This window comes from Balaenoptera acutorostrata, chromosome 10, assembly GCF_949987535.1.
Source record: "Balaenoptera acutorostrata chromosome 10, mBalAcu1.1, whole genome shotgun sequence".
Lineage (NCBI taxonomy): Eukaryota > Metazoa > Chordata > Mammalia > Artiodactyla > Balaenopteridae > Balaenoptera > Balaenoptera acutorostrata.
Window position 1 is genome coordinate 4,954,315 of NC_080073.1, and position 26,439 is coordinate 4,980,753.

The window sequence follows — 26,439 nt, forward strand, 5'->3', positions numbered from 1 at the left end:
TTTATGGCTGTGTTGGGTCTTCGTTTCTGTGCGAGGGCTTTCTCCAGTTGCGGTGAGCGGGGGCCACTCTTCATCGCGGTGCACGGGCCTCTCACTATCGCGGCCTCTCTTGTTGCGGAGCACAGGCTCCAGACGCGCAGGCTCAGTAGTTGTGGCTCACGGGCCCAGTTGCTCCGCGGCATGTGGGATCCTCCCAGACCAGGGCTCGAACCCATGTCCCCTGCATTGGCAGGCAGACTCTCAACCACTGCGCCACCAGGGAAGCCCAGGCCACCTTCTTAGGGAGACATCTCCCACACGGTGGCCACATGCCAGGACCAGGGACCGCTTATTTCACTTTCATAACAGCTGTATGTGGGAAGTTGTCTTTTTTTAAAAAAAAAAAAATAACCTTATGGAGATATCATTCACATGCCATAAAGTTCACCCTTTTAAAGTGTACAAGCCTGTGGTTTTCAGTTTATTCACCAAGTTGTGAACCATCACCACTGTCCAATTTAGAACATTTTTATCCTCCCCAAATAAACCCCATACCCTTTAGCAGTCACTCACCATATCCCCTTCTCCCTGGCAACGGCTAATCCACTTTCTGTCTCTATGGATCTGATTATTCTGGACAATTCATGTAAATGCAGTCATACAATAGGGGATCTCTTCTGACTGGCTTTTTTCACTTAGCATAATGTTTTCAAGGTCTATGCATGTTTTAGCGTGTGTCAGCACTTCATTCCTCGTTTTGGGTGAATAATATTGTACTGTATGATTATATCACGTCTTGTTTATCCATCCGTCAGTTGATGGGCATTTGGGTTGTTTCCACTTTTTAGCTATTATGAATAACGCTGCTGTGAACATTCATGTACAAGTCTTTGTGTGGACACAGGTTGTCAGTTCTCTTGGATATAATACCAAAGACTTGCTAGGTCTTATGGTGAAACTATGTTTAACATTGTAAGGAGCTCAAACTGTTTTCCAAAGCGGCTGCACCATTTTACATGCCCACTGACAATATGTTAAGTCTCCAAATTTTCCACATCCTCTTCAGAACTTGTTATTGTCTGTATTTCTTATTTTAGCCATCCTAGCACACATGAAGTGGTATCTCATTGTGGTTTTGATTTGCATTTCCGTCATGACTAATGATGCTGAGCAACTTTCCATGTGCTATTGACCATTTGTACATCTTCTTTAGAGAAATGTCTGTTGAAATCCTTTGGCCATTTTAAAATTGGGATGTCATGTTATTGTTGAGTTGTAGGCGTGCCCATTCCAGGGGAGGATTCTGAGGCTCCCAGAATGGGTGAGACTTGAAGTGATCTCACAGTCAGTGGTGGGTAGAGCTGGGAACTGAGTCCAGGTCTGTCTGATATTCAAGAGCCAGAAAGCTCTTTCTCTTTCACTGGGTGCCTCCTTTCTGGTTTTTGCTATTGTCAGTTGTGTGTGTGTGTGTGTGTGTGTGTGTGTGAGAGAGAGAGAGAGAGAGAGAGAGAGAGAGAGGGGGCGGGGAATGTGAGAGACCAAGAGAAAAAGATGGAAAAGAGAGAGAGAAGAGACAGAGACAGAGAGAAACTGGCATGAGAGGATGAGAAAGAGGAGCCTGGCCTGGCACTGGCTGTTTAACCAGACACCCTCCTTGGAGAGTCAGAGCCAGGGAAGATTCTTTTCAGAGTTTGTGGTTTCTTCCCATTCCTCTTCAAACATTTTGGGGGCCTCAAAAAAGCTGATTGAGGAGCACACTCCCTCCTGGTTTTTCTTCGTCTCTAAATCCGAAACAAATCTGATTAGACCCCCAAACCTAAACAGGGAATAGCATCCCCTAGTGTCTAGCTGGGTCTGAGAATCCGGAGCAGTGTTCGTCACACTTTTTTTTAAAAATAAATTTATTTATTTATTCATTTATTTAATTTTTGGCTGCATTTGGTCTTTGCTGCTGCACACGGGCTTTCTCTAGTTGCAGTGAGTGGGGGCTACTCTGTTGCGGGGCGCAGGCTTCTCATTGTTGTGGCTTCTCTTGTTGCAGAGCACAGGCTCTAGGTGCGCGGGCTTCAGTAGTTGTGGCACACGGGCTTCAGTAGTTGTGGCTCGCAGGCTCTAGAGTGCAGGCTCAGTAGTTGTGGCGCACGGGCTTAGTTGCTCCGCGGCATGTGGGATCTTCCCGGACCAGGGCTCAAACCCGTGTCCCCTGCATTGGCAGGCGGATTCTTAACCACTGCGCCACCAGGGAAGTCCCCGTCACACCTTTTGATGTCACTCTCTGCTCAAGAAAAATGTTTAGGCACCCACAACATTTTATATATATATATATATATATATATATATATATATGGATTTTAAAATTATATACAAGTACTGTGACCATTAACTAATGTCTCAAGGCCCAGTATATATTCAGAGTGAATTTCATCACCAACAGTAGTGGATAGAAGTCCACCTTTCAAGGAGTTTTCTTACTATGATTTCAGTCAGCAATAATGTGTATGTGAGATGCCATTCTTTATTGTTTTCAACGTTAGGGTAGCTGTTGTAGGACTTGAACTAGGAGCAGTGGTGAGTTTGTCCTACACTTTTCCTGTCGCTGGCTTGTACTTTCTCGATTAGCGTTATCTCCATCCATGGTTTCTTGGCAGGGACTTTTAGAAGGCACTTGTCCACACTACAGGGATTGATTCAGTTAAAGCTGTGTTGTTTGATCCTCAACTCCACCTAACCCGCCACCAGGACACTACAGTATACAGCAATAGGCTGAATGTAAAGGAACAGAAGACATGGGCATAGCAAACCTGTTTGCATTGTGGGCTGCCTTTGGCCTCTGAGGACCCCACGTAATGGACATGGCATTGGGTGTCTGACATATGGCCAAGGGTGCACATCAGGGTTGAACTATATACTCTTAACTACTTTTAGCTAAAACTTAAGTAGAAATAATGAACTAATATTTTCCTCCTGTGCTTTGGAGATTATTATTTGAGAGACTAATAGGTTGTGAGCTAAGGACATCTAAGCCCACCTCTGCCACACCTTCGCTTGCCACCTCTCATGGCAGGGTGCTCATGACCATTCAAAGCAGCTCTCATTCCTTTACATGTTGAGCTGGCATCTGCCCCGGTGACTCCCCAAGGTCCCAACCCCTCCCTCTGGGCTCACAGCCCCACCTGGTTGTCCTGTCCTGGAGGAGCCCTGCAGAGACCTGGGGACAGTGACCAGGTCTGTTCTTGCAGTGCTCATCCCTAGGCTGAGCACCTTGCTCCTCCGGCCACTTCTCTTGGATGTGGTCTCCGTACCACTCACGTCCTCTGGATGATCTTGGTTTGTCCAGACTCTGTTCTGTTCAGGACCTAGGACTGAGCCTAGGATAGGAGCTGGTGAGGTATAGGTCACCTTCCTCACTGTACACTCTGTGCTTCTGTTAATATGACCGAAGGTTGTGTTAGCTTTGCTTTGTTGCTCTGTCACCTTGTTGACTCGTATTGCACTTTAACAGACATTGGTTATGTACCTCCTGTGTGCTAGAGTCCAGTCAGATGCTTGTGCTAACATTTACTTATCTTTCAGAGAGTGTTTTTATTTTATTTTTTTTAATTTTTATTTTTTTTTAAGTTTCTTTGCTTGGCAGCTAACTTCTTTTTTTTTTTTTTTAATAAATTTATTTATTTATTTATTTTTGGCTGTGTTGGGTCTTCGTTTCAGAGAGTGTTTTTAAAATCCTAGGTCTTTCTGTATGAACAGCCTCCAAGCTGGGCCCACCCATCCTCCTTCTGCACAGACTTGATTTTGTCCCTTTTACCTTCTTCTTTCGGTGCCATCCCCACTTCTCAGGCCCTAGCTGCATCCTTGGATGTACTGTGGCCACAGGGTTCACTCAGATTCGTGACAGGTCCGTCCAGCTTGTGGGCAGCTGGCTGAGCAGTTTGGCTTGTTATCCCACCATTAAATTGCCTGGATGGACTTGAGACAAACGGCTGAGGAGGTGGGAACGGTGGCGTCTTCATTCTTTTCTTCTGTGAGGTTCCCCTTGTGCTTGGACTTCAGCCTCAGATCCGAGTTCATATCCTTTGCTGCGTGGCCTGTGGGGAAGCCCCTTTCCCTCTCTGGGCCTCAGCTTTGATCTCCTGGCTGTAACTCTGTGGAATTCAAGCTTGGGGAAAGAGAGAGAGGGCCAAGCCTGGGGAGTGGGGTGCGGTGGGAGGTGAGGCTGAGGCAGGAGGTGCAGCGGGCTGAAGAAGAAGAGGGATGGGAACAAGCAGAGGATCTTATAAAGGGAAGGGGGAGATGCTAAGACACTGCTGGTGTAACATTATTTCTCTAAGCTCTTAAATCCAGCACTTCATGGCTTCTTTTTATGAAGCACTTTCTCTAAGCCAGGGACTAGAATATAGTAGCAAGAAAAACGTGATTCCTAATCCCAGGGAGCCCAGAATCTAAGTCCATTTTATCTGAATCCTCACAGCGACGCTGCAAGATAGTGACACAATCCCTATTTTACAGACAGGGAAACTGAGGCTCAGAGTGGTAAAGTTATTTGCCCAAAGTCACCGAGCTGGGAAGTAAAGTGATGAGGCACGATTTGGAGTGGGCTCTGTCAGACCCCACTGCTGGAGTGACTTAATCAAGATACCTCTCAGTACAGAGTGTTGGCTAATAGCATGTCATTTTACTATGTACTGTCCTGTCCACAGCCCCAGGTGAGCTCCAAAACCCTTGGTGAGTGACATTCTTCTTTGTCTCATAGATGAGAAAAAGGACCTAGAGGAGGGAAGCGATGTGCCCAGGGCTTGGTGGCAGGGCCCGGCCAGGCCCTCGGTCTCACAGCAGCTAACTCTGTTTCCTCCCAGCCCCTGCCCTGAGGGTGCCCAGAGGACTTCCCACCCATACCTTGGGATCTGGAGCTCTGAAAAGACAGTTTCTGTTCCATGCCTCTGGCTTCCCAGGGTCTGTTGCTGATTCATTCCCCTCCCCAACTGTCCTGCTTGACGGGTGGAGGAACTCTGGACCCGGGAAGCTGGCAGTGTCCAGAGTGGGCAGCGAGAGTGCCCAGGCCTGGATTCTAGGACAAAAAGACGGGCCCCAGGCACAGCAGGGATTGAAGCAGATGGCATTTCCCAAAGCTGTACCAAAAGACATTGAACCACATTCTGGGGAAAAGGACTGTGCTCTTGTGTAGTTTGGGGAAGGATTGGATTAACTAGAGTGAAAGAGCTTTCTATCCTGCAGGCCTTCTCAGAGCCTTTAATGTACAACTTGCACTTCATGCAGCTCCAAGGTGGGGGGGGCCTATGGAAAGCAGTGTTGCCCAAACTTCTTTGAACATAAAATCCACTTTTTCTTGGAGCATTTCAAGGGCCCCACAAGATACTGTATGTATCTTCCTGCTAGAACATGCTCTTCTGGGCCCTCCCATGGGTCACATCAACCCTGAGCGCCTTTGCTGATTGAGTGGATGAGCCCTGAATGCTTTAACGGGACCAGAGCGTTAGTATCCTAGAACGTCAGAGCTGGAAGAACCTTGCAGGGTGCAGCCCAGCTTCTCCGTGTGTGGGAACTGAAGCCCAGGGCAGTCCAGCAACATGTTTGGAGGAGGGAGGCCAGAGGCAGACGAGCCTGTTGGGAGACTGTTGTAACACTCAGGGGAGAGTTTCTGGCGCCCTGAGTGGACCACACTCTGCCTAGCATGTGGTGCCTTTGTTCACAGTACAGATTTCCCTGAGCCACACCCTAACCCTAACCTTGCTCTGAACACCAGACACTCTGAGTGAGAGAGTCCTGGGCATCTGCCCTGTCAACAGAGCTCCCAAGGACATCTGACCATTACCCAAATTTGAGAGACATTGAGCATGGGAAAGGAAGGGGAAACTCTCATTTATTAAGTTGCCAGTATTCTAGGCTTGTTGTGGGTGCGACATCCTTTCATCCCCGCAACACTCTGGAGGATAGATATTAACACACCATTTTATAGAAGCTGAGTGGAGCCTGGAAGCAAAGGAACAGGGACAGGAACACAGCTATGACCAAGTCCCAAGCCGTCAGTCCCCTTGTAGGATCTCTTGGGAGGGAGGCAGTGGGAGTAGAGAACCCAGCTCCTCTTGAAGGGAAGATGGGACAGGCTTGGGATTTGGCTGGCTGTGGAGGGAAGAGCCGTGTCATCCTTCCTGCCTTTGGAGCTTGGGGGCCCAGGAGGGTGGTGGAGTCAGAGAAGTTAGGAAGGAAGATGGTAAGCATCTGAGGGCTCCAGGCTGAGGCAGGCACTGCGGTGGAGAGACTGTGATAAGCAGAGTGATAGCCCCCAGAGGTGCCTATGTCCTGATCTCTGGAAATGGCAACTCTGTTAGGTTACGCAGCAGAGGGGAATGAAGATTGCACATGGGATTAAGGTTGCTCGTCCGCTGGCCGTTGCATGCGGGATGATCCTGGGTGATCTGGGTGGGGCCAGTGTCATCACAAGGGTCCTTAAATGTGGAAGAGGGTGGCAGAAGAGGTCAGAACAGTGTAGTGTGAGGACTTGACCTGACATTGCTGGCTTTGAAAATGGAAGAAGAGGCCACAAGCCAAGGAATGTGGGTGGCCTCTAGAAGCTGGACAATGCAAGGAAATGAAGAAGGAGGGGGAGGGAAAGGGGAAGGAGAAAAAGCAGCAGCAAGGAAACGGACTTCCCCTAGAGCAGGAAGGAAGGCAGCCTTGCTGGCACCTTGATTTTAGCCCGGTGAACCAGTGTTGGACTTCTAACGTGCAGAACTGTGAGATACTATACAGGTGTTGCTTTAAGCCACTAAGTTTGTGGGAATTTGTTGCAGAAGAAATAGAAAACCAATGAGGAGCTGAATCAGCTCCAGGACGGTCTCTGTCCTCAGCAAGTGTGCAGGCCTGTAGGGCAAGATCTTCAGGACAACTGGCTTGGGCAGTTACAGTGCTGGGGAAACCTGGGAGCTCCCCAGCCCAGCCTGGAGTTGAGACAAAGCACCACGAATGGGGTGGGGGGCCTCAAGAGCCCTGCCCATCCCGCCCAGGGGGCTGGAGTGAAATCTGTGGACCGTGGCCTGCCCAGCGAGTCCCGCTTCGCTCTGCCTACACTCTCAGAGCCCTTCCCCCTGCATTCGTCTCATCTCAAATGCTTTGGTTGCAAGTAACAGAAACCACCACAGGCTACCATAACAGGACTTTCTTGGGAGGATATGGAGGTCTCACAGAACAGAGGGAACTTCTGAGGAGCCAGACTGCAGAGAAGATGGTGCCCAGGAGCAGAAACAAGAGGGCCCTGTCTCAGGGGAGACCAGCGCCCACAGACTGAGGGCTTTGTGTCACTCACGTCACAAGTCTGATTCCCGGGAGGGAGAAGCTGGTGGTCTAGCCTGGGTGGAGGGCAGTCACCCCTCCAGAGTTCCCACACGGTTGTCCTGGAGCAGTGTCTGCCTGACAAGGATGTGCTTGGAATTAGGGCGCATGCTTGTTTGGGGTGGCTTGGGAAGCTGGAGATTATCCAGGGCTCTGACTTTCTCCTTTGCTGCAATTACCAGAAGGGGCTTCAATGCCAGGTGGGGAAAATCAGTAAGTGTCCACCCCTCTGTCGGCTCTGTCCCCCTCTTAGCTGCTGGTTCTGTTCCCAGTGCCTCCCATCCCACTTCCTGCCCTGGGCGTGTTGAACTGAGCTGGTCCAGCATTGGTGGCCCTCAGGGGTGAAGGTTCAGTCCACCTGTGGGGAGAGTTGGCCGTTACCCAAGCATTCAAGGCCCTGGATGATTCCCCAGCCTCACGGGGTTCCTAGCCCTTCAGCAGCCCACTGCCACCCACCCCCTCCACTAAACCTTCATCCGACTTTGGCCAGATGTTAAAATCCAACTCAATCTTAGTAAGCCCCCTCCTCCAAGGTGGGACACCCAAGAAAGATAGGCAGCCCCTGAATCAGGAGACAGGGTTCTGGAGCCAGCCTTGCCCCTGAATCGCTGTGCGATCCTGTGCAAGTTCCTCTCCATTGCTCAGTTTCCCCTTCCATAAACTAGGACACCGATCGCCACCCTGCTTCCTGCCTGGTTAGCGTGAGGATCCAGTGAGCTGAGTGGGGAAAGCTCTGTGCGGCTGTGATGGCCTGGTGTCCCCTACTATCCCTCCCACCTCGGACCCAGGCCCTTGTAATAGCAGGAGCTTAGGAAATCTGGGCTGAACTGAAGTGGAAATCCAGTTTCGCAAAGCCTGTGGGTGCAGCGGCCCTGGCACCACCGGTGACTCAGCAGGGCTGGGCTTTTTGGAGAAAAGCGCTAAGCATTGCATTTCCTTGTAGGAACAGCCTCAGATGGTGGGGGGGTGGGGGGCACCTGAAAGAGGGAGGCCTACGGGCCTCTAACCGGGGCCAGGGAACGGGGGTTCTCTGTTAGGGCAGGGGATGGATTCGAGTCCATCTGTAAGCTGGGAGACCTTGGACAAGTCACTTGTCTCTGTGAACCTCAGTTTCTTTCTGCGTAAAATAAGACTTGCAGGGGTGAAATAAGATCGCGGGGATTGTGCCATGTGCTCTTTCCTCTCTCTGCTTTCTTCTGTCTTCACTTCTCCTGTCTCAACTCCCCGTGCTCCATCTTGGCTCAAAGGAGGTCACATTGCTGTGAACTTGAACTTTCAGAAGCCCCTCACGGCAGTCCCTCTGCCTGATGTCCCACCACTAGTGGGCTGTCCTTTTGTCTTAAGCATTGCCCTACACACTGATCTTAGAGTTTTAAATTTTTACAATTCTGTTTATACTTTCTTACAGCAGAAATATGGGTGGAGGAGGATGAGGCAAGGACATTAAAAGGAGAAACAGGGCTACCTCAGGTCCTGCCTCCGTGATAGTTCTATTTCCCCTCCTGATGGATCAGTGTGCTGAAAAACTGCCCGAGGAGGTTCCCTGGGCTCTGGGGACACTTGCTCAGGGCTCCAGCACTAAATAGAAGGCAAGTCAGCATCATTTGCATAACACTCGATGACTGTTAGTGGCTTCTTTCCTGGTGCTAATGACAGAGGCCTGGGAAGAGGTGCCAGCATCAACAAGGACTGAGCAACTACCCTTGCTCAACCACTTACTAGCTGTCTGGCCCTGGGCAAGTTTCCTTGCCTCTCTGTGCCTCAGTGTTCTTACCTATAAAATGGGCACAACCGCAGTGAGCCCTGATAGAGTTGTGGTGAGGCATATGTGAGGCACATGTGTCATGTGCTCAGATCCTTGCCTGGTAGATAGGAAGCACTTATTTGTTATTGTCTTCATCATCATCAGTATCATCATTTTTGCTTTCTGCTGGGCCCTGTGCAGGGCACAGGTGACAAAGATGAATCAGCCATGGTCCCTACCCTGGCTGGTTAGTGATCTAGTGGAGGAGACTCACCCTGGGTGTGTCAGACCCTCTGCCGGGCCCTGATTGGAGATCTGAAGGTGAACAAGGAACAGTGGCCCTGGCAGTTGTGCAACAAGGCTCCTCCCTCAAGAAGGAAGAGTCTGAAACAAGGCACAGCTGATGAAGGCTCAGGAGAGCAATGTGCCCTCTGGGCCTCCCCCAAATCCCATCTTTCTTTAGAGTTGCTTCGTGCCAACTGTCTCCCATGTGGGCCAAGGCCCCTCGCCTCTGTGCCTTTGCACACAGCTCATCTGGCCCTTCCAAACTCACCCGCAGCATTCCCTCCTTCAGGAACTTTCCCTGGCTGACCCTGGTCTGATTTGGCCCCTGGACTCCCATGGGACTACCCCCTGGGTCTACCATGAAATTCCTTGAGGACAGGGCTGCAAATTGTTCACCACGCTATCCCCAGTGCTAGCATACAGTAGGTGCTCGATTAATGTATGAAGGTAGGGGAGGGAAGGTGTATCAGTCAGAATTGTGTTCAGCTACAAATGCCGAGAATCCTGACTATAGAGGTTTAAACAAAATGGGGTTTATTTTTCTTAAATAACAAGAAAACAGGCAGCTGCTGTCAAGGGCTCATCAGCTCAGTGACCCTGCATTTGCTTTGGCCTTTCCTCATGGTCACAAGATGGCCACTGTAGCTCCTGCCGTCACATTCATGTTCAAGAAAGAAAGGAGAGGCAAGACACAGCACCAACACTGTTGGCCTCTTTGGTCAGGAGAAGCAAAACTCCCTCCCAGAACCCCATCAGACTTCTCACTTCTTTTTGGCCAAAACTGGATCACATGGCCACTCCTAGCTGGGAAAACAAGTATCTACTTGATATGGAAGAACAAAATTCAGTTTTGCTCACAAGCAAGAAGTCCAGGGGTGACAGAGCGGGGAGAAGGAATAAGGGAGTGGGGGTAGGGAGGGTGGGTACTGGTTAGACAACCAGCAGAGGTCTTCATGAAAGAGGTGGTATTTGCGCAGTGCCTGGGAAGTCAGATACAATTTTGGTAACAAGGAAGAATGGCATGGGTGGAAGTCTGGAGGCTTGAAAATGCTGAGTGTCACCAGGGGCTGCCACGTGACCGAGACAGCTAGAGCAGGAAAGGTAGGACGAGCTAGCTTGGCGGACTGTCGGCGTATTTGCTGTCAGCCAGCAGCTCTGTTGCCCCCGTACGGCTCTAAGTCTCTTCCTCTGCTCCACCTGAAATTCCACCATGAGAGATGATCTCAGCCAGTGAGACATACTGGACACCTGCTATGGACAAAGAGTCCTTTTCAAAATATAAATATGCCCTGAAGGCTTGTGGTCATCAGTCATTCATACCTGGATTTTGATTCATTTTATTGGCTAGTGACCTCCTAATGCTTAGCTGAATTCTGCCCTGAGAAATAGGAATTTTTATTCTAGAAAGGGGTAATGGAGCCTGGGCCCTAGGAGATGGGAGATGGGTGGGGCTGGGGCTGGACCCCGAATGTCCGAGGGTCATAGGAGGTCTGTAGAAGAGGGAACTCACACTCACCAAGCCCTCCTATGGGCAGGCACTGGCCATCTTTCTTCTCTAGGGTGCTGCCATTGCCAGTTTGCAATTGAGGTAACTAGAGCTTGGAGAAGGGGCCTGTCCTGCCAAGGTCATCTTGTGCACAGGTGATGGAAGTGGGGTTGGACCCTGGTCAGTCTCACCCGAAAGCATATGCTGTCTTGTTGCCGTGCCCTGTCATAATAATGATCGTCATCTCAGCTGGCATTTGTTCAACCCTTGCTCTATACCAGGCATTGTTCTGAGTGCTTTATGGGTTTTAAGTCATGCCATTTTCACAGCAATACTATGAGGTAAACACTATCACTGTCCCCATTTTACAGACGGGAAACCTGAGGCACATAAGAGGTTAAGTGACTGGCCCAGAATCCCACAGCTACAAGTGTCAGATCGGATTCACAGCCAGGCAATCCAGCTCTGAGGCACGGGGAAGGATGCTGCCTTGTCAAGGTCTTGTGGTGGATTAAGAGTAGATTCTCTACTAACAACAAACAAAACCCCACAAAGTCATAGATACAGAGAAGAGATTGGTGGTTGCCAGAGATGGGGGGTTGGGGGTGGGCGAAATAGGTGAAGGGGGTCAAAAGGTACAAACTTCTAGTTACACAATAAAAAAGTCCTGGGCATGTAATGTACAGCATGGTGACTATAGTTCATAATACTGTACTGCATATTTCAAAGTTGCTAAGAGAACAGACCTTAAAAGTTGTCATCACAAGAAAAAAAATTTTGTAACTATGTATGGTGACAGATGCTAACTAGACTACCGTGGTGATCATTTTGCAACATATACAAATATTGAATCATCATGTTGTACCCTTGAAACTAATGTTATATGAGCATTTTACCTCAATAAAAATTTTTAATTAAATTAAAATTTTAAAGAGTAGATTCTCTAGACCAGTGGTTCCCAAGTAGGGGTGATTTTTGACCCCAGGAGACATTTGGAAATGTCTGGTGACAGTTTTGATTGTCACAACAACTGGGGGGGGGGGTGTTACCTGCATCCAGTGGGGAGGCCGCTAAACACAATGCATACACCGGCAAAGGATCATTGGTCCCAAACGTGGGGAGCGTTGAGGTTGGGAACCCAGGTCTAAACTTGTTAGAGAGGAGTGAATCTACCTCCTCGTGGAGTTGAGGCCTTAGTCTCAGAGCTGGGAGGAGAAGAAATGGCGGAGGGTGCTTCAGAACAAAGCCTGCACAGCATGGCTGAGATGCTGTAACAGAGACTGAATCCCTGGGATTACATAAGAGAGAAGCTCATTTCCTGTGCACATAGCTGACCAGAGACAGGTCCAGGTGCGCAGACGGCTTCGTCGTGCGTGAGGCCTTTCAGGGCCCAGATTCCTTTGCCTTGTTGCTCAGGTATTCCCTGGGGTGTTGGCTCAGTTTGCGCGATTGAGGTTATTCTCCATCCCATGTCTGCATTCCAGCATACAAAAAGCAGGAAAGAGGAAGTAGAAGGCACAGAAGTTTATAAGCCCAGAGCTGAAAATCGGTTGTTAAACACACCATTATTAAATTAAATTCTATAAGTGTATAAATAACTAATTTATGTTAAAAAAAAAAGGTTAATAAGTACTCAAAATAAAAAATAAGGTAAATAAGTTCCTAATTTATTTTACTACATTCTGCCCATTACCTAGGCACTTGAGATTTTCACATCTGTTTTATCTGTATTGTGGAATCACTGTGTAATGCTGTGTTCCACTGCCCATGCCTTCCCAACTTTGCACTCCATGACATCACACAGGTATCAGTCACAGAGATCAGTAAACTCTACAAATCAGAGCTTGAAGGTTTGCTTTGTCGATTGTCTAAATTTAAGAAAGTGATCAAGCAAATGTTAATAATGGAGATCAAACCTCAAACCTGTAGGCATTACATTACACCTGTTGCCATTACACTGTGAATAATACAAAAAGTTGAGAAAATATTCTTCCAGAATTTGTAAAGTATGATTCGATTCAGCAAAGAAGTTGCTTATATCACTGACAAACTATGATGACAAAGGCATTTGTTGTTTCCCTTTTATCTTACTTGTTAACATGAAAGAAGTTATCAGCCAACATTCACGTCGGCAGTGCTCTTGTTCATTCATGATGTGAGCAACTTCTTTTCTGAATTTGGTAGTGATTGAGCATTTACTTGTAGTTTGATTTTGTGACACTATTGTTGGTGATAGATTTGTAAAAACTGATAGTAGATCTTGCAAGAAATTCCAAGTCACACTGAAGTTAGAGGTGTATGAAATTCACAATAAAGAGGACTGTATTTTTATTTTTTGTAACTGTGTGCTATACATTCTTTTTAAAATTTTATTTATTATTATTTTTTATTGAAGTATAGTTGATTTACAATGTTTCAGGTGTACAGCAAAGTGATTCAGTTATACATATACATATATAAGTATTCTTTTTCAGAGTCTTTTCTATTATAGATTATTATAAGATATCGAATATAGTTCCCTGTGCTAATCATTAGGTCCTTGTTGTTTATCTATTTTATGTATAGTGGTGTGTATCTGTTAATCCCAAATTCCTAATTTATCCCCCATACATTCTTTACATCAGTAAAATTTACAGCAGACATATCTGTGTGTGTGTATACTTTTTCCCCCAGAACCCTAGAACATCTGTCAGCTCACCACCACGCACATCCCCTTCATTCATGGTCTATTGGCAGGAATGTGAGTCACATGGTCCCAAGGCCACGCCTAGCTTCAAGGGATGCTGGGAAATACAGTCTCTAGCTGGGGGCCATGTGCCCAGCTAAAATCAAGGCAGCCCAACCATGGCAGCCCCGTGTATTTTCCCCAGAGGAGAGCACCAGCTCACTGAGGTTAGCCGTTTAGATTTTCCAAGGCCACACTTATGGCCTTCTCATGGCCTCATCTGAAGGCCGGCTTCGAGTTACCACTAGCTCCCACTCAGAATTTCAGGAAAGCACAGAGTATGGTGTCCTGAAGGGACAGATTCCCAAACCTCATTCTGCACGTTCAAGTGCCTGCTTCCTGCCCTCGCTTTAGCGTTTGCATCTATAATCCTGACAGCCATACCAGCAGGGCTTGACTTTGAGCAGTTTTGTGCTCCAGACCAATGTTTGGGGTACATTAAACAGAATGTGGGTTCTGGAGTCCCAATTCATGCAAATCTCTTCATCTCTGTGAGCCTCAGTTTCCTCCTCTATAAAATGGGGATGATAAAATTTACCTTGCAGGGTTATTGTAAGAGTCAAATGAAACAATCTTTTGGGAAGTTTTGTTGTCTAGAAACTACAATTCAGGTGTGAAGTAATTAATTCCAATTCCTAACAGACTGGTTTGTCATCAGGCTCAGATGGAATTACAGACACATAAGCCCTTTGTAAAACTGTGAAGTACTGTACTGGTATAAGGTGGCATATTACATTTTTAAGTAATGAAAAATTATTGGTTATTTTATTATAACAAAAGAAATAATGACATAGAAAACAAACTTACAGTTACCAAAGGGGAAGTGGGGGGAGAGATAAATTGGGAGTATGGGATTAACAGATGCACACCACCATATATAAAACATAAATAACAAGGATTTACTGTATAGCACAGAGAACTATACTCAATATCTTGTAATACACTATAATGGAAAAACAAAAAACAAGGAAAAGAAAAGCAATACTGCTAAAAATTTAGAAAATGCAAAGTAAAAATAAGAAACTAAAAATACCCATAATGCTACCACTCAGAGATAACTACTATTTATATTTTGTTATAGCTCCAACAATTATTAACTCGTGGTCGTGTTTGTTATATTTGGACCCCCACCTATGCCCTCCAACTCCCTTATTCAAATAATCAGATTATTTTGAAGCATGTCCCAGACATCATATAATTTCATCATAAACATTGCAGTATTTATCTCTAAATACTTCTTTCTAAATACTTTAAATAAATATAATCTCAATACAAATATCACACCTAAAAAAATAAATTCTCTAATGGAGGATGTTGATAACAGGGGAGGCTATGCATGTTTAGGAGCAGGGGATATATGGGCAATCTTTGTACCTTCCACTCAGTTTTGCTGTGAACCTAGAACTGCTGTTAAAAACTAAAGTCTCTTTTTTAAAAAATAAGCTCTTAATAGTATCAAAAGGTGATCATTATTCAAATTTCCCTGTTTATTTCTTTTTTCGTAAATTGTTCTTGTACCTTTGAATACTGGATGTTTATATTTTTCTTATTTATTTGCCAAGCTCTTTATATATTAAAGATATTAACTAAGGTAATATTAATTACTATTGTTATTCCTCCAGGGAAGGCCATGGAGACTTCAGGATCACTTCAAGACCACAGTCGAGTCCATGGAGAATCAGAAGATCTAGACCGTATGTTTGCTCTCTCTGACCCTCTGGGCAAAGCCACATGGGAGGTGAAGTCCAGCAGTAGGTGGAACAGAAGACCCTGCTCAGTTCATGCGGCACAATGAATGGCCCAAGTTACGGTTGAAACCTCTAGAGAAGTAGTGACTTTACACACACGCACGTGTGTGTGCTTGGTCCAGTCTGTCCCCCAGTACTCTCTAGCTGTGTGGACCCTCAGTTGCTCCCCAAATCTCAGAGGCTCTGGGGGCTTGGACTGGCACTAGGGAGAGTCCTCAGAAGGTGGGAAGGGTCCTGCATGGCCCCGGAATGGGGAATGGGAAGGTTTAGGGCTTGATCGGATCCCACCTGCCCTGTAATTTACAGAGAATTTTAAATTGGCAACTGCTCTACACGGTGTAGTGGTCTCTTGGGAAGGATGGAGGGCTTAGAAGCCCATCTCTGGGCTCCATATTCAGAGAAAAGTCTGCCTTTGGCCTTCCTAGAGCCTCTGGGGCCTCTGAGAGCCCTGGTCTCCTGCACCTCCCACTGACCCTAGGGGTTTGGGAAGAGTGTCCCAGCGAATTCAGCCACTCCTGGCTCCCCACATCCAAGTAGACCCCTAGGGAGGCCTGGGTGGTCTCTGGGGTGGGAAGGGCAGGAAACACTCATCCTTGCCTATGTGTACCTCCCAGATGGAGAGACGGATTTCCACAAGCAAGACCAGGAGGCTGAGCTCTATTCTCAAGAAGAGGATGAGAAAGGCAAGTCTTCCTCCTCTTCATCCTCCTCCTCCTCATCCTCCTCCTCAGGTAAAGCAATGATTTCATTAAATCTATATCAAAATATTAAAGACAAGCATTTACATGGAAAAACCAATCTCCTGGACTTCCCTGGTGGCGCAGTGGTTAAGAATCCGCCTGCCAATGCAGGGGACATGTGTTCGAGCCCTGGTCTGGGAAGATCCCACATGCCGCAGAGCAGCTAAGCCCGCGAGCTACAACTACTGAGCCCGCGTGCCACAACTACTGAAGCCCGCACGCCTAGAGATCGTGCTCTGCAACAAGAGAAGCCACCGCAATACGAAGCCTGCGCACCGCAACGAAGAGTAGACCCCGCTCGCCGCAGCTAGAGAAAGCCCGCGCACAGCAACGAAAAGCCAACGCAGCCAAAAGCATAAATTAAAAAAAAAAGAAAAACCAGTCTCCTGAACCTCCCACCTCGGTACTGCAGCTCTGTTTTTCCATGTTCCCTTCCAGAGCCCACCTCTCTGTACATGTAACTTGTACACAGTTATAACTACCATATAGGGACTTCCCCGGTGGTCCAGTGGTTTAGACTCCACGCTTCCACTGCAGGGGGCACGTGTTCGATGCCTGGTCAGGGAACTAAGATCCCATATGCCACGTAGTATGGCCAAAAAAAAAAAAAAAAACCAAAAAATTACCGTATAGACAATTTTGTCCTTGGTTTACAATTTTTTTTGCTATCTTATCCTAAGCATTTTGCCATGTTATTCCATAATATCTTAGCGGCTATTTTTCATGCTTCCCAAGTAGCCCCTCAAGTGACTGCATCTCATGTAAAGGAACGTTTAGTTTTGTAGGAGCACTTTGGAATCAGGGGCAGTGCATGTGTCCATTCAAGCAGCCTGCAGGTTCATACCGTTTCTTTGCCACTAACTAGCTAAGTGTCCTTGGGTAAATTGCTTAACCCTGTATGCCCTGGGGTCCTCATGCATAAGATGGGGATGATAGCAAAAGTTGTTATCTCATAGGATACCTGTGAGTATTACGTTCTACACGTGCAAAGGCTTAGCACCTGTCAGATAGTAATAGCTCTAAAAATAACTGCTGTTGTTAAGATTCTCCCCCTCCCCCACCCCAGTTTGTCATGCTCATGAGCATCCTTGCACAAAAGCCTTTACTTTTTGAATTTTTCATACAAATCGAGTCCTACATACCGACTCCCACAAGCTCTTTAATGGGTTTAGAGGGATGAGCATCTCTAATTGGACTTTGATACAAATTGCCGCATTATTCTCTGACAAGAAGCAGAATGTCTCTCTACTTTTAACTCAAAAGGTAAGGCTGAATTTATAGCAGCAGCAACATCACAGCTAGCATTTATTGAGCACTTACTATGTGCCAGGTAGCGTTCCAAGCACTTTATGTGGAATAACTCAGTTAATTCTCATAGCGACCCATGAGGAAGGCACTATTGTTATTCCCATTTTACAGGTGAGGGAACCAAGGCCAGTGAGGTTTAGTTGTAGAAGAGCTTCCAGAGGCAGGGGGGCTCCAACAGGGGATTCTGTCCCTTTGTTTGTCCTCGCTAGGTGGGAAGGGACGTTCTGTCTTCTGATTCTGATTGACCCTCGGGTTGCTGCTCCCCCACAAATGTTCTCCCCCAAGTGTGGCCATAAGTTCCTTCCTTCTGGCCTCCAGAGTACATACACATGGGCTGGGCATAGTTAACAAAAGAACACTAAGAGAAAGCAGCAGGAAAATAAACACGGAGTCCTAGAAGCATCGAGACAGACTGACATTCAGGATCCTGGTCTCTGGTCCTACCCTGGTTGGCCTGCTGCTGGAACTCAGACCCTGCCCATTCTTCAGGCTCAGATGGTGACCATTAGTCCTCGGGCCCCAAACCTGGGTGCCTCCCAGCAGCCCCCCACCTTCCTCCACTTGAGGGCCCTAACTCAGAGTCTGGCATCCAGCACCACTCTCCCTACATAGCTTTTTGTTCTTAATGTATCCTGCTTGGGTTTTTAAAAATATTTATTTATTTATTTATTTGGTTATGCTGGATCTTAGTTGTGGCTCGCGGGCTCCTTAGTTGCGGCTTGCCAGCTCCTTAGTTGTAGCATGTGAACTCTTAGTCGTGGCATGCACGTGGGATCCAGTTCCCTGACCAGGGATCCAACCCGAGCACCCCTAATTGGGAGCACGGAGTCCCAACCACTGCGCCACTAGGGAAGTCCCTATCCTGTTATTTTTAAATTAAAACGTTTTTTTATTATAAAAGATTACACATGGGCACATTGTAGAAAATATGGAACATACAAAGAAGTAGAAAGAAGGAAAAAAATCATCCTTTGCTCTGTTAGATAACCACTAAACACATATTAGTGTATCTTCTTACATTTATTCAATAAATATTTATTGAGCATCAACTATGTGCCAGGCTCAGTGATGGATACTGGGGACACCAGAAACAAACGTGATTCTTTCTGCCAGAGTTAATTTTTTAAACAATTGAATTAGACAGCACACAGAAAAATTATCCTCATTCTTGACAGCATACAATTCTACAGTACCTTTTATTAAAAAATTATATAGTATGCACAGGGAACTATATTCAATATCCTGTAATAAACCATAATGGAAAAGAAAAAGAATCAATCTTTGAACAAGTTTGAAAAATTATATCTCATGAATATATCATGAAGAAAGCTAAAATAATATTCATGTGAATGTTAATAGAGATTGTCCCTGTTGGATAGAATTTGGAGTAATTTTTGCTTTCTTATTTTCTGTATTGTTTGATATTTTGCAAAATATGATGAAAAAGCCTTTTGGGTGCATTGATTGATATTTGTAAAATACAGAAAAGAAGAAAATAGAAGCCACTCAAAATTCCATCTCTTGAGATAAATACTGCTGTTGTTATCTTGATGTACTTCCTGATACCTCTTTCTCTGTGCCTAGAGATATGAGATCACATACGCACTGATTTTTTTTTTTTTCGCACTGATTTTTAAGCACAGTTAACTTGGTTTCCTATAATTTAAAAATTTATCCATGATAGACCAGGAGGTCCCCAAGCCCGCTGAGGGACATCAGGACTGCTGGGGCCCTCTTGGTCGTCCTGAGGAAAAGGGAGTCCTCTGGACCTGAAGCCAGAAACTCCTAGGCCTGAATCCCTGGAATGCTGACCAATCCAAGAGTGCAAACAATGTGGTCATTCTTCAAGGCTTAATCAAGCTCCTGCTCCAGGCGGGGCAGCCTTAGGACAGTGATACCCAGGCCTCGTCCTTCAGGAGCTCAAGGTGGTTGGAGGGATGAGCACCACCAGGGACCCTCATGCCCACTGTGTCAAGAACAGACAGTTGATGCTATAGAAACCCCAGGGGAGGGTGGGCAAGATGCGTGTGAGCTGGGGCAGCTGGAAAAGCCCTTCTGCAGGAGGTGTGACATCGGCTTAAGCTTCAGGATAAGGGAGCAAGTGGGAAGGGCATTCCAGGTGGGAGACAGCACGAGCAAACCCAGAGTCAGCGTGGCATTGGTGGCATCACCGAGATGATGCAGCCCCCATGCTGGGCAGGAGGGAAAGCACCTCAGTAACGCGATACTTCATAGGACCTTGTCTTATCTTAGTGAAAGCCGTATTGAACATAGTAAGTGATTTGTCTGAGGTCACACAGAAAGTTCATGGCAGTTCCTGTTCCCTAACCCTCAAAGCAGAATTCTTCCCCCAGACCACACTCCTCACGGAAACTAAATTCTGAGAACCAACACCAGAATGAGGTATTCCAGGCTCGATCCAGGCTGAGCTTCTCCCACAGCTTGTGTTTGTTCCCTGCAAAGAGCAGCAATGAGGACTAGCACCCCTGAGTAACTGGAAAACGTTGGCAGAGACGGGGGCTGGTCTCCCCTGCAGGGGCAGCTCACCTGGTAGGCAGTAGGCCTCACCATTTCTCTTTTGCCCACTTGGCTGATGGTTGAATTTCTCAGTGGGCCTGAGCGTGTCCGGGTGAAGATTTTTTTTTAAATAAATAAATACATTTATTTATTTATTTATTTTTGGCTGCGTTGAGTCTTTGTTGCTGCGCTCGGGCTTTCTCTAGTTGCGGCGAGCGGGGGCTACTCTTCATTGCGGTCACGGGCTCTAGGTATGAGGGCTTCAGCAGTTGTGACACACGGGCTCAGTAGTTGTGGCTTGCGGGCTCTAGAGCACAGACTCAGTAGTTGTGGCACATGGGCTTAGTTGCTCTGCGGCATGTGAGATCTTCCCGGACCAGGGCTTGAACCCTTGTCCCCTGCATTGGCAGGCAGATTCTCAACCACTGCGCCACCAGGGATGTCCCCCGTGTGAAGATTTGTTCCTTGCAGCGTTATTTATAGTAGGGCAACAATAGAAACAACCTAACATCCAACAACGGCAACACAGAGTGGTGATGCTACACCCTGTCCTGGTCAGAGCTCTGGTCTTCATACATCTCTAAGGTGAAAAAGAGAAATTCAAATCATAGAATTTGTTTAATCTCATATACACTTTGTAAAAATTCACACATACATGATTGTAAACAAGACTGGAAGGAAAAATACCAAAATGTTAATAGTGGTTATCTCTGGATGGTTAAATTATAGGTGACTTTTATTTTCTTGGTTTTTTTTTTTGAATTGACTTATACCATAGATATTTTACAATAATCTTGTTTTATTTTTATAACCAAAAGGATATAATTTTGTTTTTTTAAAAAAATAACTTTAATAAATGTTAGCCTAAATTGATTGTGGGAAGAAAAGAACTTGGGGGAAAGAGCCTGGATTAATGCCTAGTACAGATCTTGGCACACACAAGGTGTTTAATAAATGCTCTCATGACTCTGGAGCTGAGCTCTGGGTTTTATTTCTGGAGATAAAAATGATTAGAAATGCAGGCCTTGGTGACAGACCTGGGTTTGAACCCTGGAATTTCTGCTTCCTGTGTGACTTTCAGCGAATAACTTAACGTTTGTGAGCCTCAGTTTCCTTATCTGTAAAATGGGGAAGGAGAGGTACTAATACCTTGTTCACAGCATTTCCAAGAGGATCAAATGAAATATTAACTATAAATTACCTAGTTCAGTGTTGGTGCATAGTAAGTGCTCAGTAAATGGTGACTCTTATTACTGACTTTGAACGAGGCCCAGGTCATCTCAGGCCCCCAATTCTTCTTTAGTCAGCTGAACACAGTCACCTCAGGGTGTGTGAGGGGCGTCAGACAGAGCAGCAGGAAAGCTCTTGTACAGCTGTCTTGCCTCTTGAAGAGCGCCCACCTCACCCCCAGCGCAAGGACTGTGTTACTTTTTAAGGCTTCCGACGCCAGGAGAGGGAAGCCACTCTGGGGTGCTGTGAATGGGGGGAGCTGACTAACAGGCTTTGTCTACACCCAGGTGCTGAGCATGGGGAGCCTGACGTTTTGAAGGATGAGCTTCAACTCTATGAAGGTGATTGTTTGTCCATTGGCTTTGGGGGAAACAGAATTAAACAAAGGACACGAAGGCTTAGGGCTTTGTTGGGAGGAAACAAGGTGATGAGGGTGTTTCATGAGCTGAAAGTCCTGGGCAGATACAGGAGATGTGGCAAGGTGAGTGGTTATAACATGGGCAGGTGGAGGTGGGGGCAGGCATTTTCTGCCACAGTGAGACTGTCTTGGAATCTCTTCTGATCTATAACCCTGACTTGCAGGTTGACTGTGACCAGTCACCCAACCTTTCTGGGCCTCAGCTTTCCAACCAGCAAGGTGGAACTTAATCAGTACCCTCTCTCTTGGAATACTGGGTTGTTTAAGCATGCAGGGGAAAATTAAGGACCTGATTTCTACAAAACTCAAATTATGGAGTAATTGTCTCTAAGCATTATGATTTTTACAGCAAGCAGTTATAAATATTATGGCACTTTGCTTGGTAGCACTTTGATGAGATGGAGGAATTTGTAGGAATGAACCAGTTTGCCAAAAAGCCTCATAAATGAACACTGCCAGATAAGAAAACCTGTTTAACTTTGTTTAATCCAACATTTACATAATCTGCTTAGTCTCCTAATGCCAGATAATAACCCAAGAAATACAACGGGAAACACATATACATTCAAAGAAATGGAAATGAAATATCTTAATATTCTGCATCAAGGTATTACCAGTGGCTGCCACTGGGTGGTAGCATTGTGAGTAATCTTCATACTATTTTTCTTTCATCTAAATTTTCTGATTTTCTTTTTCTTTTTTTTTTAAACAAAAACAGGTATTATGTAATTTTAAAAAATGTTGTTAAGTAGTGTAAGAAAGTTTTCACTGAGTGTAAAATGAGAGAGAAACTGTTACATGTACATACATTTTAAATGTTTTTTTCTCATCAAAAAGTAAGTCATGTTCACTGTAGAAAACGTAGATATCGTCACGTACTTGTGAATTAATTCCCCCAAGTAATGAATTCCCCACCCCGCCCCCCGCCCCCCGAGACACCGGAGGTACTTGGTAATTACACTGCCAGAGTCTCATTTCATGCCGTTCTTGGTTTGCCTTCTGTACTCTTGGTGCTGGCCTCTCTGGTCACTTGCAGACACTGGTTGCCGTTTGCACATTAGCCTAAACATAGTTCAGCATACTGAGTGTTTATTGCCATGAGCTGAGTGCCCCCTTCAGGTATTTGTGTCCTGGGGCTGATCTGGAGGGCGGAAGTGTAAAGAGTGGGGACTCCTGCCTGCCCTTGAGGGGAAGAAGGTGACAGGCTAGGAGAGAAGTCACTGGGAATAGAGTAGGCGCCAAGAACCAGAGGGTGGGGACTTCCCTGGTGGTTCAGTGGGAAAGACTCCGCGTTCCTAATGCAGGGGGCCCGGGTTCGATCCCTGGTTGGGGAACTGGATCCCACATGCATGCCACAACTAAGAGTCTGCATGCCACAACTAAAGTTCCTGCGTGCCGCAACTAAGACCCAGCACGGCCTAAGTAAATAAATAATTAAAAAAAAAAAAAGAACCAGAGTGTGAATGAGGTGGGAGGGCCACCCATGCCAGATTAAAGGGAAGGCTGCATCTCAGGGCAGGTATAGGACTCGATTCACCCTAAGCAGCCCAGACAGGAGCTCCACACTGGGGTCAGGGGCCGGGGCCCCCACGGTACAACCCAGCTTGGCTTCCACAAGCTCAGGGCCTGGTGGGGCTGGAGCCACGTGGCTAAGTGTCCTCACCTGCGTCTGGATAGGAATGAACAGGCACAGATGCAAACTGGTGGCCTGTGTGTACAGACGTATATTATCTGGCTCACAGAGTATCTTTATTATTATTATTATTATTATTATTATTATTGTTCTTAATATATTTCATCCCGTCTACAACTAACAGTTTTTCACATCTGGAGATCTATGAAATCAGGGTGCCTCTTAAAATCACTGGCAACTTGCAGTTATAATTGGCAGTAGTTTTCCTTCCATAAAATGATATCATTCTCACAAACCATGATATCTTTGATTCGACGGAATATGAATTGCCAGCTTTTTTTATAGTCAAGAAGTTTATGTAACAACCTGAATTTCTGGCTTCTCGTGGGAAATTAGAAGACCTGTAACATGGGGCAGGCATTGCTGCGGCAGCTTTCGGGGGCTGCAGGGTGGTGCCTGCCCCTTTAGATGAAAGAGGAACCCTCCAGTTTGCCCCAGTGCCCCCTGCAGATCAATGGAAAGTCTCTGGGTGAGAGAGCTCCACTTCCCTGCGGTGTAACTTCTCCCCACCCAGAGGATGCGAATATGCAGTCACTGATTTCCCTTCTGTGCAGGTGCCCCCGGGGAGGCGGTGCCGTCTGAGGAATCAGGTGAGTGTCTGATAGGGGAGAGGGGTCGTTGGTACTGGTGTTGAACGAGGTCTGGGCACTGTCTTTCCCCCAAAAGAGGCAGCTGCTGTCAGGTGCATGGCTGTGAGAGATGGGACTCCAAGTCTGCTTGGGGCCTGGGGCTCTGACCTGGGCTCAGCAAGCAGGCGGGGCTGGCAGTGGCATGAGACGGGGCCAGTGGAGGTTAGAAAGGGGGTCCAGGCAAGAACAAAGGGATTATTAATAACAATCTATAGATAGAAAGATCCCCTGGGGGCTGGAGAATTCAACAGGGGCGTTTTCAGAGGTCACCTGTGGCACTCGTTAAGGACCCAAGCTGGCCTGGGCACTAATGTTGAGTTTCTAATTTCCAGGACTCCGAAGGAGAGGCTCTAACCCAGAGAGTGGTAAATATGCAAGCTCCGAGAGGAGAGCGGGAGGCGGCCTGGGTTCCAGGGTGTGGGATGGGACCACAGGCAGCCTGGGGGGGGAGGGAGATCAGTCCCAGCAGCAATGCCGTCACCAGCCAGAGTGTCACCGTGATCCAGGAAAGGGGCCTCCGGGCTCAGGGGACGTGGAACAGAACAGACACAGGCCTGTGGAGGAGGAGGGCATCAGTGGGGGTCCAAGGACAGCTACCCCACCTTCAAGCTTTGCCCTGACCAGTCCTGTAGTGAGTGCCCTCTGACCCAGGAAATAGAACCTGGAAGAGCCATTCTCAGTGAGGCAGGGGAGCGAGAATCCCACCAGCTATCCTGTGTCAGAGTTAAACCCTCGTCTCTCTCTTGTTCCCAAGGAGAAGTGGAGCCCTCCCAGTTAAGAAGACTAAATATAAAGAAGGATGGTAAGGAAATTGAGGTTCCAGGGCTGCTTCTGCTGTCTGGTCCAGATTTCTCTGGGTAGAAAGGCAGCTGGTGGCCTGGAACGGCAGTAATCATGGCCCACCTCTGCTGCGGGCCCTGCAGTTTGCAAAATCCTCAGCTTAGAATCACCTTGAGAAGGTGGTACAATGATTCCTGTTTTGCAGATATGGAAACTGAGGCTCAAGGACGGGGAGTGGTCTTACAGCTAGTGAGTGACACGACTTGGGCTTGGATCCTGGTCCTGTGCTCTTTCTGCTGTACGCCGAGTCACTAGCATGATAAATGCCCTCCAGCCCTTATGGCCATAATGGGGAGCTGGGAACAGGCTGGGCCGAGGAAGCTGTGAGGTTAGATTAGACTGGACTCTAGGGAAGGAGTGACGAGAACGGGGGGGGGACCGCCTCGACTCCCGGCCTGGAATCGTGGGGGTTTCGGGGAGGAGGGTAAGGGTGGGAAGGGAGACCATGTTTTTTGGGGTTTTTTTTTTTTACCGCATTGCAAGGCATGTGGAATCATCTTAGTTAGCGACCAGGGATTGAACTCGGGCCCCAGCAGTGAAAGCCTGGAACCCTAACCACTAGGCCACCAGGGAACTCCTGAGACCACGGTTTTTGTTTTGTTTTTTATATATAAATTTATTTATTTATTTTTGGCTGCGTTGGGTATTTGCGTGCAGACTTTCTTTAGTTGTGGCGAGTGGGGGCTCCTCTTCGTTGCGGTGCGCGGGCTTCTCATTGCAGTGGCTTCTCTTGTTGCGGAGCGTGGGCTCTAGGGCACGCGGCTTCAGTAGTTGTGGCTCACGGGCTCTAGAGTGCAGGCTCAGTAGTTGTGGCGCGCGGGCTTAGCTGCCCCGCGACATGTGGGATCTTAGTTCCCCGACCAGGGAACGAACCCATGTCCCCTTCAGTGGCAGGCGGATTCTTTACCACGGGACCACCAGGGAAGCCCTCTAGAAATATTTTGAGTTGTTCAAAAGCCCGCCTTTAGGGAGTGGGAGACCTGGGTCCGAGCCCCTGGCTCTGCCTCCATCCAGCTACATGAACCGGGACGTGCTGTCGAGCTGTCCTGGGCTATGAAGTGAGCCTCATCCCACTAAAACCGAGATTCCCAAAGTGCAGGCCATGTCCAGGTTGCTTCAGGACGTGGCATTATACCCCCAAGTGAGAAGGTGACTGCCCTTTCCCCTCTCTTTCTCTGCTTGGAGCCCCCGGGCCTTTAGTGCCACCCCAACTCACTGCCCTCCGGACACAGAGATCAGGACGGTGTGCAGAGCCGTCTGCAGGCAGCAGGCGGGTAGACCTTCACCATCTTGCTTTATGGGCCTTCTGTTTGTTTTTAAGACATGGGATCCTAGTTTTCCACTTAGTGTTGTGACATAAAGTTTCTTTTTCAAGTAAATCTATTTAAGGAAAAATAAGAATCTGCTTAAAGAAAAGCGTTAAGTAAATAGTACAAGTGGTCCTTGGGTAGCATGAAATTGTGAAGGTCATAAGCAGTGCTACGTAGAAAGGGCAAAACCCACAAAGGTGGTGTGTGGATGGCTGAAGTCAGAAAAAACAGACAAGGGTGATCTCCTAGGTCCCTCCGGCTCCAATACACCTTGGAGTCCTTATCCTGGCCTGATCTCTTCAGCCCCCAAAACTTCTAGTTCCCTAAAACTTGAAGTTCTCTTCCCAGAAATTCACTCACCCTCCTCCGCTCACCTGGTTGAACCCTTCACTGTACTGGGTCTGTGCCTTGGTCCCACCTTCTTACCTGTCTCATGGCAT

General features: G+C 47.2%; 1 protein-coding gene across 6 annotated transcripts in view; it reads left to right on the forward strand.

The window, feature by feature from the left end:
* Positions 1 to 26,439, forward strand: part of TMEM40 (transmembrane protein 40) — a 44,522-nt gene that overhangs the window by 13,249 nt on the left and 4,834 nt on the right. For 2 of the 6 annotated variants that reach the window (XM_057554030.1, XM_007192597.2), the window contains exons 2-7: positions 15,189 to 15,260; positions 15,929 to 16,045; positions 21,397 to 21,450; positions 23,775 to 23,810; positions 24,182 to 24,214; positions 24,604 to 24,651. In XM_057554030.1, coding sequence (XP_057410013.1) covers positions 15,189 to 15,260; positions 15,929 to 16,045; positions 21,397 to 21,450; positions 23,775 to 23,810; positions 24,182 to 24,214; positions 24,604 to 24,651 — 360 coding nt within the window. Of the gene's footprint in view, positions 1 to 11,289; positions 11,340 to 15,188; positions 15,261 to 15,928; positions 16,046 to 21,396; positions 21,451 to 23,774; positions 23,811 to 24,181; positions 24,215 to 24,603; positions 24,652 to 26,439 lie in introns of those variants that run through there. The other 4 variants (XM_057554035.1, XM_057554032.1, XM_057554033.1 and 1 more) reach the window with 4 other exon arrangements.